General features: G+C 42.6%; 1 protein-coding gene across 1 annotated transcript in view; it reads right to left on the bottom strand.

The window, feature by feature from the left end:
• prkcz (protein kinase C, zeta) overlaps positions 1 to 12,995 on the bottom strand; it is a gene marked incomplete at its 5' end in the record, with an annotated part of 127,926 nt that overhangs the window by 50,562 nt on the left and 64,369 nt on the right. The window contains 2 exons of the mRNA XM_079273326.1: positions 1,162 to 1,252; positions 3,715 to 3,846. Of these exons, the coding sequence (XP_079129452.1) occupies positions 1,162 to 1,252; positions 3,715 to 3,846 (223 nt within the window). The remainder of the gene's footprint in view (positions 1 to 1,161; positions 1,253 to 3,714; positions 3,847 to 12,995) is intronic.

Raw genomic sequence — 12,995 nt, 5'->3', positions numbered from 1 at the left:
AGCTCTGATGGATCGGTGCTAGGCTATGCTAACATCGTAGCAGCTCCACCAGCACTCAATAACGTCACGTAGACGTAAATACGGCAGCGTCTATTCATTGTTTGTACCGTATGGTTTACACACACACATGTATACACATAGTTTGGTCCGGTCTCTGTTGATATGAGGTATCGTAGAGCTCTGGGTGAACACAGACGGCTACAGGATTTATTTCCTGATTCAACAACGGCAGGAAGCCAGTGATGACAGGGGGAGCAACTCAACGCTGATAGGCTATCGCGCCACAGCGTCACGCGATTATGTCGCTGAAGTTGAAAAATTTCAACTCGCGCGTTGGCGATTTTGCGGCGTCCACCGCACTGCAATAACGCGTCAAACACGCCGCGCCATCGCAAAATCGCGGCGCGCCAGTCTCATCGCGTCTGTGCATAGACTTTGTATGTAATCTCGACGCGCGTCAAAAAATCAACGCGACCGGTGTGAACGCATCATAACTCTGCAGGGTTGTGGCGCTCAAAACTATTTCTCCACTGCAGCGATGGGTAGGTGAGAGCAGAGCCATGATTATAGTTCAGTCTTTCACAGAGTCAGCACGTTTAGTTATGTTTATGCTGTGCAAAATCACAAGTTCTTTAGAAAGATATTCTGACGTTGGTCAGGGACGACTGCCCCCTAGTGGATCATTTCAAGATGTAAGAATGAAGCCCGTTAGATGAGACATCTTTTTATACATTGTCAGTATTAAGTATAACAGCATTGTCGAGTGTCTTTGAAATGCATGTGGCTCAATCTCAAAGAACCTTTCCGAATCAACGGTGATCCAACATACACAACACATGATGTAACTTCACAGCCATAGCATTCTGCTGTATGCTGATAATAGAATCCTTTATTACACTGCTCATCTCGAACATTAACATTTACGGTTACCTGGAGTCAGAGTAGCTTTTTTGTCTTGTATCTCAAACAAAGTATGAACCTCATTGCTGTAGCTTATCATTAGCTCTCCTCAGAATTATATCCACCGTTCTTCATGAAGTGGAACAATGTTTAAGTCTGAAGATGTGAGGCACATATTGAGCTTGTACTATTTTTTCTTAGAAATAATGAAAGGATCCAATAAGATGGCAGCACAGTACTTTAAGAAGAGGAAGGGCTTACTTCCGTCTGTGTCCTCTGTGTCCTCTGGTGGAAGGTCCACTTCTTCACTCTTGGCGTCTGAAGGGGGCTCCTGTGATGGCATGACTGGATCCTGAACAAAGAAATTCAAAAAGCCTCCTAAATATCCCCTGACACATTCCCCCAAATGCCCACTGACATATCCACTCTTGGTGGTACACTCCTGGAAGAGTGTGTGAGGAATCATGTGTGTGAGGAAAAGTCTGCATTTGGAGAAATGCTCTAGTACGGACATGCTGCTGCTCCCAGACTCTAATGACAAGGTGGGTTTCACTGGAATAAAGTCATGACATCATTTGATCTCATCAAGCCTCAAAGTCACTTATCTGAGACTGAAGACATCAGGTCAATGCTGTGATCAAGAGGGGGGGGGAGGGGGGGGGGGCACCCACTGCTGACAGCGGACTGTTAGCCCAAAGCTCCATTGATTCTAGTCAGGGTTTTGGGTCTTTGTGTTAGGTCAGATGCATCCTTTGTGGTCAAATGGATCGATTACATGGGACACACCGGTTTGCTGTTACTAAACTTGATGTCTGGTTTCAAAAGAGGACGAGCTGCAGGAAGGCAAACAGGGAGTGTGCAAAGAGAGCTGTAGCTGTGGTGGGCTTGAATACGTTGATCTCCTTGATCTCCCATGCGTATGATTGTGCTCCTACAGCGGCTTGGAGCACCATACCACATCTCTTACATATCCAATAAAGGTGCAATATGTAAGATCTGGCCAGAATTGCAGTTTTAAAAAAAAGATGAAGAGAATGTGAAGAGGTCACAGTGTTGATGCTACGTCAATACGTCTGCGTCTGTGTTACATGAGAGGACGAAGAAGTAGAACTGCCCCGAGGTTGTGTTAATAATACACCCATGGTTTGTTTTTAGAGCTTTTAGGGATGGGCGGTACATAGAAATAAAAATATCAATATCTTTTTGACCAAATACCTCAATATCGATAGTGTGAGGATACTGTGCTGGGTTGACCATTGGTGATTTTCCAAAATGTGAACACAATGAGAGTTGCTGCTGTTACACGGGTTAGATAGCACTGTGGCTGGCCACAGCCCACTGTGACTCCCAGCTCTGGGGTTTGGGCTGGCTGGATGGGAGTTGTTACAGCTAACCGCTAACTGAAGCTCCGTCTCTTGGAGCTGCTGCACGCTCTCCTCCCTGTGTAGTAGTCTCCTGGTGGCGGGGAGGACATCAAATGTGAGCAGTTTCTCGTTCCTGCAACTTTGAATTGAATCCAATGAACCACCTATGAGCGTAGGTGGACCGTAGAGCCACCGGTCAGTGTCACAGCAAACAAAGATGACTAACGTAAACTACAGGCCGAGGCCACACATGAACATCAGTGTTATTTTGACATGCTTTTAGAGTTTCACCAGTTTGGTCCAGTTTTCCGTATTCTTGCCCTGCTGTTAGGTAGTACTTTTTTTTAATAATTGATGACTGTAAATGTAGGTCTGCACGGTGGTGTGGTGGCTAGCACTATCACAGCAAGAGGAGTCCGGGTTTGGTGGACAGAGTTTGCATGTTCTCCTGTGTCAGTGTGGGTTCTCCCTCAGGGTTCTGCGGCTTCCTCCCACACAAAGACTGCATGTCTTAGGTTAACTGATGACTCTAAATTGCCCGTGGGTGAGTATGTGAGCGTGAATAGTTGTCTGTCTCTATGTGTCAGCCTATGTGATAGTCTGGCGACCTGTCCAGGGTGTCTGCCTCCGCCCACAGGATAAGCAGTAACAGATATTGGATGGATGGACTTTCAATGTAGGTTGTTTAAACCCAGTAGTAGAGGTGGAATGCTGCCCCCTATTTGTTTGGAGCAGGTAGCCAGATGTTACACATTGCACCTTTAATATGCTGACAGTGGCTTCAGCTGACAACTATTTTCTGTCCAAAATAAAAGTGAAAAAAAACCTTCAACCCAAAAGTGCAGTGAGCAACATACAGTACAGCGTGGGTATTTCAGTACAACTGTAATTCATCTGTCTTGATCACAGAGTCAAATAAATGTATTTCCCTCATCAAAGCTTTACCTGAAGATGATTCCAAACAGACTGTGATTCCATTTCTACTCTGAGTCAGGTTTGATCTTCAGTTAACACTTTTGTTGTAACAAAAACCTGAACAACCCTGAACTTGATCAAGGATCATTTCAGTTTATTACAACATAATAATGTATAAAATATATAAATAACAATAAAAAAAAATAAAAAACAGAGCAGTCCGTTGATCAGACACCCAGGTTAGTCCAATATTTATGTTTGGGTAAGAAAAACGAAGGGGAAAAGTTATCACTCAAACTGTTAATAGCAAAGCACACAGTCTACAGACCAACTTCCTGTTTCAACTTGCACCTACTGACCTTGCTGTAGTTGTGCAATGAGAAATAGTATTACCACTTTAGAATTGAATCTCCTAAGAAAGTGGTAGCGTATAAGTACATGTGTTCCACTTGTACTACTGTCACATAAAACTCTCCTGGTGAGGGAATGTAATCTTCATCATCAGTTTGCTGAGAGGCTGTGTCGACACACTCACCATAAGCCTTTGGCAGGTCTGAGGGATGAGTCTGTGACAGCGCTTATGGACCAGCAGTTTGCAGTTGATACACTTGTAGCCCTGCCTGCCCAGCCCCCATATCCTTTCAGCACAGTGGCCACAGTAGGCTTTCTGTAAGACACACGGGACAGCACACACTGACGGGTTAGATTTGATCACACAGTACTGATACAGTCACTATTGATTTAGCATCAAGAGTTAATCAACAGTAACCACTGACTAATGTATGAGTGTGATAGTACAGAGACGATGATTACACCTTTTTACTTGCTTTCTTGTATTGTTTTAACGCAGGTTGATTTTCGTTCTGAACTCCACTTTGGACAATATTCCGTCTCTACTAATCTCTATAAACAGATACCTGTATATGAATGTAGAATCTGCAGGAAACGGGACGATATTATGGTCCCTGAAGGGTTGTGAGGAGTAGCGACCAATCACGTTTGAGCAGTCTTTGGTTGCATGCAGGTAAACAGCACGTGTGGAGAGCAAATGAGGTGGAACGCATTGGCCAAAATCCAGAAACCCAGCGGCTATCGTCTGACAATGATTTCGATTTATGTCTCCATTCATAGATATGTGTTTATAGAGTCCATTCTTGCCTCTCAAGCTGCTCATGAAACTGCAAACAATGAGCAGCGCATGATAAAAGAAGTCCTGGCCCTGATAGCCGCTGACTAAACCGGAACCTCAGAAATATTAGCCGTTGCTCCCAGAGCAAATCGTGGTCAGGCAGAACGTCGATGTGTTCTGTGATTGGGTCTCCACCAACGCCTGAGGGGAAAGCCTCCAGTGTCGGTCTCTTTAGCTGCTAAACGCTGCACTGTGTTCACCAGCTAAGCTCTAGCGGAGTCTGTCTGCTGTTTGCTGCTGAGCTGGTAGAGTACGGTCACTTCATCAGAGCGTTTTCACTAAAAGCAGCTGACTTGCATTCATTATTGCAGCTTTAAATGAAAAACAGTTCAAACGTGTACTCATTCTTGGTATTGGTGCAGCAATCATGCATCATATTGGTATGACATCATATTGGTATGACTTCCACATAATACCCACCGTTGGCACAGATTTCTTTGTATTGCCTCTGTTCTTCAAAACGTTTTCTTTTGTCTTTATATAAACATTGTTTGTTGTCTGCAGACCCAAAATAAATGAAACAATGTAAAAGCTGAATGGACTTTGTATGCACTGATGGCACAGCCTTCTGAAGCAAGTTGGAGTTCAGGTTCTTGCCCAAGGACAATTCGAAAGGCGGACTGGAGGAGCCGGGGATCGAACCGCCGATCTCCCAAATAGAGGATGACCCAATGTACCTCTGAGCCACAGCCAAATGTGTTTGAGTAATACCACTTAGCACTAATTAGTGGTAACATATGTAAATGAAATGTAGTGATCTGGTACTAGTTATGGGGGAAACAGAGACAAAGTTCTGAGACTCTTTGGGTTCATTTGGTTGTGCTGAGTTTTTGATTTGAAGAGGAATGTCTTTGTTGAAGCACGATGAGCTTAGCTAGCTTATCAATTCACTTAAATTATTCCTGGATTGGACCAATTGAACAAACCTGTCTGTCGAGCTCTGCACTGTAAAGCAAGCTTTAGTTTCATATGGCGGTTGAGTCAGTTTGGATTGTGTCGTTGAGTAAAGTAAACAAGCTACACCCAAGTGAAAATATGAACGCTGAAGTTTACATTGTAGTATTTATGACTTGTTTGTCCTGCCCAGCTCCATCCTTTGCAGACCGTTATTTTCCTGTCTCCATATATTATTACATCTGGGTTCACACATCTACTGTAGAGCTGAGACGCCACTGTGTTACATAACATGGAGTGTTTGCTCTTTGATTGTCTCTCTCTCTGTGGTTAGCTCTTAGCTCGTCTCCTACAGTGCTATATTTGTACCAAAGGATGTTCAGTGTCCCTGGACATCAATACATCTGTCCCCAAAATGTCTCACTGGAGACCGAACACACGCAGCGTGTGTGCTTTGTTGTATCGACAACATTTACAGGGTGTGTATGCTGACGGTGTGAAGAACAAAGAGTCCCAGTCACTGCTCTGTTGCCGTGGACATGAGACTTGAATAGGCTTCAGTGGTTCTAATGGAACTCTAGAGGTTAAGGCGTACATTTAGAAAGTGATCCCAAGCTCTTGTCCAGTTTCCTTCCCTTCCACAGCACACACAACTGCCTTTTACACCATACAGTCTCAACATGTTTCTATCCTTGGCTTCTTTTCACGTCAGATTTTTTAATTTTTGATCAGAGTTCTATAAGCATAGTCGAGGCCTCCTAAACAAGGCTGCGTCGAATTTACAAAAGTATTGTGCGGCTTTTGTTTAAATGCATTGGAAAAAAATAATGAATGAAAAACGAGGTTATCACACAAACAAATGAAAGAAAGTTCTTCCCTCTCGCTCCTGTCCCAAATCCTGGGCAAAATATCATGGGTGTGTTGTCACTATAATATCATGAGCACACTATCTTCTGTGACTCAGAGCTTGAGACAGGGCAGATAGCCGTTACAAATGATGCAAAAATCAGTGATCGCGATCCATTAAATGCGCCCGTATAGATTCTGCAGTCATGCTAACACATTTGCTAAGTAGCCCAGCTGAGGCTGATGGGGATGTCATTAGTGTTGGTCTTAAACCAAAGTGTTGGACAAATTAAAATATTGACCTGTTGATGGCACTAGAGGAAAACACAGGAGTCATCCTCTATGAACCTTTTATATCTGTACAATATTTCATGCTCCTCCATGCAACAAAGTTTGGACCAAAGTGGTGGACTGAACAACTAACTAACCAACCACATGACATCACCATCCCTGGAGCCATGCCACTAAATATAGGAACCACTGGGCCTTCTGGAGAATAGGCTTGAAAATAACAGATGAAACATAACAAGTACAACATCCATATTCATATGTGTATCTTTATTTACAGCAGGACAATGTAAATGTGATGAGATGTAGGTTGAAAACAGTGAACTGAATGATAACTTCTTAATACTAGAGGCTGACCATTTCTACTAGATACTATCTGTTGGTTGCTGTTACAGCTACTCACTATTACACATAAGCTGCTTCTTACAGAAAATATCAAAGTCTAATGAGGTCTTAAGACAGCCAAGTTGTACATTGTTGCATCACCACTGAGATGTTTCTACTTAAAAAGCTGAACTGTGTGTTGAAACTTCAGCTCCTATTTAGCAAAGTCGGTGTGCTGGTTTCAAGTCCAAACAACCGAATCACAACGATTTCTACATTTGTAAAGCAAACTATTCCTGAACTGGGAGACAGTCAATAGACACGAGTACAACTCATCACCATTGTTACCTGCAGCTTACTAACAATTCAGCAAAATAATGATCATCTGCAATGAATATCTTGACATGACAAGCGCAGACAGGCTTTCAACAGCTTAAGTGAAAACAACAACATCAAAATGTCCTTGAGTAATGTTTCTGCACCTCAAACCACCAGAACAAGGAGTCAACATCCTGCAAACCACAGATCCTTCCACCCCAATACACGCAGCAATTATCTCAGACCAAGAACAACAAATTATGATGTGCTTTGGAAGTGTTGCACTTTATTACAGTACAACCTAATGAATGTTGAAACCTTTCTCAGGGAAAAGAATTCCCATTTCAACCGTACGAGAAACAGTGGTGGTACGTTAAATTGATGCATTGGCTGGACTTGCACCAGAGCAGCATCAGAGTCCGTCAGTGATGTCCTTGACTGAGCTGGGCATCTGCCCACTGTTCAGTGCTGTAAGAGATGGACATGTAATCCAAAGAAGAAGAAGAAGAAGAAGAAACCATTTTTATTATCATATACATATACACGAAATTTGACTCCTGCATTTGACCCATCACTGTATATAGGGAGCAGTGGGCTGCCATTGATCGGCGCCCGGGGAGCCGGGGGTTCAGTGTATTGCTCAGGTACACTTCGACACGTGACACGTCCCAGTCGGGGATCGAACCGTTGACCTTCCGGTTCCCAGACGACCCTCTTAACCAATGTTCCCTCTAATTTTTCATGTGTCTGGGCATACACACAAGCTCCCTGAGCACACTGAGGACCACTGTGAGCAACATCAGATGTGCACGCTGTGGCCACACACCAGTATCACACCTGTTCAAAACCTTGGATCATAGCAAGTTACATGGCTTATTAAAAGAATCAAATTACAGCAGCAATTTTCACTAGTTTACTTTTAATATAAGTGATTTGACAAACTTTAAAGGAAAAAGACAAAAATCTTGTTGTTCATGAGATGTGTAGTATGTTTTATGTGAGAGTCTTGCTTTGGCCATGGGAAGAGTCTTGCTTTGGCCTGTGTGAGGTCCTGTTGTGGCCTGTGTGAGGGTCCTGTTCTGGAAGAAATGATACATATACACCTTTCAGACATAACATTTTGTTCACATTAAAACACATTCACATTTTGCACAATGACGTGTGCTGTAGCTTGTGTTACAGTGTAAATTCCTGTAACTCTGTCTGTAAAATATGTAATTACTCAGTTTTTTGTTATCATTTCTACTACCCATAAATTATCTAGTAGTAACATAATTTAATGATTAATATCCATAAGTAAAAAATCTTAATAAATGTCACTAGAATATGCACAAATCTGACTTAAATTTTACCTTATTTTTCACGTCTGTCCTTCTCACTTCTCCAATGGTTGTACACTTTGTCCAGGTTGATGGCTTCGTCTGCTTCTTGCTTTGACTTTATGTGCATCAGCTGGTCCAAATGTGCCACTTCAAGACGATTTCTGGATGCTGTTTTGATACGATTCATTAAACTGAATCCTCTTTCACAATCTGCACTGGAAGCTTAAAAGAACCACATTTCATTTTTCCAATGGCTTGGTGAGTGGATGTGTCGCTGCCCGTTCGTTTCGCCATGATAAGGGGGGATAAGGGGCATTTGCGTCTCGTAACTCCGCCGCACTGTTGTTAGCTAGCTAACCTGCACGGCGCGAATGGGCAGGGCAATAGTGTCAATGCTATGATTGGCTGCGTAGCGTAAGTGAACCGAATCGTATCATTGGCTGGACACCTGTCACTCACTGAGTTACGTTGCAAAATAGTACAGAAAACAAAATTATTATTATTATTATAATTATTATTATTGGTTTAATTGATTAGATAAGATTAGGACTAATATTAGATATTAATTAATACGTTTATGTTGAATTTTATTTTATGCGCTGCATAGATTTTCTTGTGCGCTGAGAATGTGCGAGCAGTGCGCGATTGCTCAAGCGCGCAGCTTAGAGGGAACATTGCTCTTAACCCAGTGAGTCAGCCAGAGTGAACAGGGTTGGGGCCATGTGCTTGACCATGTGCAATGAGACAAAGGGATCTGCCTTACTACTTTGCAGAGACATCTGCAGCCTGATCTGAGTTTCAGATAAGAGCAAGCTCCAAGGAATGTTTAGATGCGAAAGCAATAAACATCAACACTGCAATCTAATTGGACGAGGGCCGCAGACACTCCTGGACCCCTGTGGATCAGCCCTGTTTCCATAAAACAGTCTTGCTCCCCCATCTCTATGCTTATCCCTCTGACCATGGTCGGACTAAGGAGGCACGCAACTTTGCTGTCTTTAAAAGAAAATCCTAGGTTAAACAGTTTTAGATTCGCTGGAAGAATCTACTGGACTGTTTGTTTGTCTTTGATCGCATCCTGGAAGAGGAAGCGGACAATTTTCTTGCAGAAGTGAAGAAACGGATTGTTCAGAGAGAGAGAAGCACATTTCTCCTCTCCACCCAAGCCGCCTTTGTTCCAGCCGTAAGAACAGAAACATTCCCTTACTGAGCCGAAGGAAGTATCTCTGACACACGGAGCTTTTCATCACCGCGCCACCTGAGTTCCATCAGAGAGACATTGTGAGTGAGTACTAATTGTGAGACTTAGTTTATAGTTTGGTTATGGGTCCCTGTTCGCAGGGTGGTAGCCCGTTTATTATTAATAATTGTTAATAATTTTACTGACATTAATAATTCTATTGATGTCAAGAATTTAGTCTCATGCTGATAACTCAAACACGTTCCCAACAACAGGAATAACATAATTCGGTCATTGTATTTTGAGGGAAACTGGTAAACTTTACTACCCAGCAGCCAGAATAAGGTTGCGCAGATGATGTTTGATGCGTTACTGTGGAGGTGCAGAGTCCCCGTGGGAATAAAGGGATGAGTAGATGAGAGAAGCTTTTATCGATTGACAGTCCTCCCTTCAGCCCAGCACGCAGCATTACAGATCATACGAGTGCCTAGAACCGGACTGACCTCATATTCATATGCTGGGAAATTATGTGCTGTCCAATTCACCTCTGACAATGAAAACTCATCAGGACATACTGACCAATGGCATCTGTAGCAAAATCAGGCCTGCAGGATACTACAAAAAATATCAACCATGTTTAGCCCACAGCAGCTCCCACATAATCAAAGACAGGGCTCCACCACTTATCATAGAACTAGTATAACACCATGAGCAATTTCCCGCCCATCTCCAATCTTCCCTTTCTGTCAAAAATACTGCACAACTCAAAGCCCACCTCATCTCAAACGATCAGTTTGAGCCACTTTCAATCCGGTTTCCGCTCACAGCACAGCACTGAAACAGCCCTCCTCAAAGTCACCAACAACCTCCTCCTCTCTTCAGACGCTGGTCACCTCAACATTCTCATCCTCCTCAACCTCACTGCAGCTTTCGACACCATCAACCACAACATCCTTCTCTCCCGCCTCGAATCCTGCCTCAATATCACCGGAACTGCTCTCTCCTGGCTTAAATCATATCTCACAAACAGACAACAGTTCATCAGCATCAACAACTGCACCTCCTCCACTGCTCCTCTGTCTCAGGGTGTCCCCCAGGGTTCGGTGCTTGGTCCTCTTCTGTTCATCCTCTCCTTGCTCCCTCTTGGTAATATCATACGTCAACATGGTCTCCACTTCCAATGCTATGTCCAGCTCTACATCTCCACAAAAGCCATTACCACTGCTACTCAGTCCACTCTGACCAACTGCCTCACTGACATTAAATCATGGATGCAAACCAACTTCCTCAAACTCAACTGTGATAAATCTGACATGATCATCGGTCCCAAATCCCTCACTAAAACCAGTCACAACTTCTGCCTCACCATCGACAACTCCACTCTGTCTCCCTCCCCACACATCCGCAACTTCGGAGTCATGTTTGACAGCAACCTCTCCTTTGAACACCACGTCAACCAACTGAACCAAATCAAAACTCACCTTTACAGAACTGCTTTTAATGTGTGACCAATGTGTGTTCTAGATTTTTAGTGTTTAGCTTTTTAATGTTTGTAAAGTGTCTTTGAGAATTTTGAAAAGCACTATACAAATAAAATGTATTATTATTATTATTATAATAATGTCATGTATAAGCTCAAAATCACATGGTCACACCATCAAATGCTCTAGGGAGGTCAGCAAATCTGGCCCATTACCAAAGTAATTTGGCCCTTAAGGTGCAAAAACATCGATATAGCTTACTATCAGGATCATTTTCTTTAACGATAGTGTATTGATATGTCCGCGACTACTGTCAATACATTCAAAAATATTGTGTTTTAAACAGATTTAAAATATCCTTTAAATGACCTCAAATCCCTGTGTGTGTCAAGCCTCATCCTCCGCTCCTGTAATGATGGATGTCGCTGCCGTTTGCCTTCTAAGCTAAGGCCAGTGACCTCTCGGCCTGTCACATGAGCAGGCCAATATCACAACATGGCGTCAAAAGGAAATGAGAATATACAGTGCTTTCTGATCAATTAACGGTATCTGCAAATCAGAGCTTTACATTTAATTTCACTAAAGGGCAGGAAATCCCAGTTCCAGGGAAAAGACATGATTCCCACGTAGTGATTAGCACTAAATACAAAGTACACCTGAGGATGATGGGAAAGTGTTGGAACGAACTGTGGCCTTATGATGGTGTAATATGAAAAGTTAGGGGATCAAAGCAGTTAGGATTCATCCTCGGGTAACAATGACGATAACCAGCCCAGTGGCCAGTAACAAAATGGGTCATTGTACGTTTCTGAAAACTGCAGATACGAGAAAGTGTACGTTTTTGCATAACTATATCTAGGGTAGGGTAGATACGGTATGTTTTTGCGTTGTTATTTTGACGCGATCCAATATCTTTTTTCCAAACTTAACCAAGTAGTTTTGTTGCCTAAACATAATGTTATGGGAAAATATGTCAGTCTACTGTTTTAGGGTTAAGAAATGTGAGTTTTAGAAGAGCAGGCACTAAACCTTGTGTCTTCTAAATGAGTCTCGTAAATTTCGGATCCAGGGGTCTTGTGATCTGTTATCTTGGTATCTGTTTTCCTGTGCATTATTTGTCTTCAAAGCATGACCCTCTTTAGGTATTTATGATGGGTGATGGTTCACCGGTTTATTCCGTCTCTGCAATACTGTGACTTAACTCTTTGACCAGTTACCAGTAACATCAAAGGAAGCATCTGATGTCTCCATAAATATTGTGGGACAAACTGATAAATAAGGGATTCGTAAACCGGCCATAAAGTGCCTTCAGGGTATCGTAAAGACAGGACACTATGCTTCAAAGAAAAACATCTGCCTTGACTGGTTTCCTTCTTCTTGTTTATTCTTGTTTGCAAATCAAGATAACAGCATGCTGACTGAGGATAAATGTCCAGGCACTTGAATGTGTCATCAGAGCATCTCTCGCAGATGACGGTGATGTGTCTGTGAGACTGTGTTCTCTTTGCTTGCAAGCAAATAAATTGACTATTACAACTTTGATCGTTCATCCAGACTCTGTTTCATTTGACATTGATTTGTTAACACTTTAACACTCTTCTCCCGACTATTCACAGAAATATTCCACAACAATAACCGATCATTTCACAACGGTAACCACTTACTGCACATTTCTGCAAGTGTGACACGAGGCTGGTATGAAACGTATTTATGGTTCAGAAACGTCCACATTCAACGTTTCTGTGGTTTGCAGGAACATGCAATACTAACATTGTTTTTCTGGTGACTGGGTTGCTATAGCATTTTTTGTACCAATTCATTCAATCAACCTTCAAATACTACAAACAGATTCTGCATTCATACACACAATCTATAGGCAAAGGGACAAGATTTTAGTATCGAAAGCGTATCTGCGATTGAATGCAAGTAAACAAAAGAGGGGAGCAAAAGAGGCTGAAGACATTGGCCGAAATA

This window comes from Melanostigma gelatinosum (assembly GCF_949748355.1).
Source record: "Melanostigma gelatinosum genome assembly, chromosome: 8".
NCBI classification, from domain to species: Eukaryota; Metazoa; Chordata; class Actinopteri; order Perciformes; family Zoarcidae; genus Melanostigma; species Melanostigma gelatinosum.
Note: the sequence above shows the minus strand (reverse complement) of the source record. Positions and strands in the feature narration are given on the sequence as shown.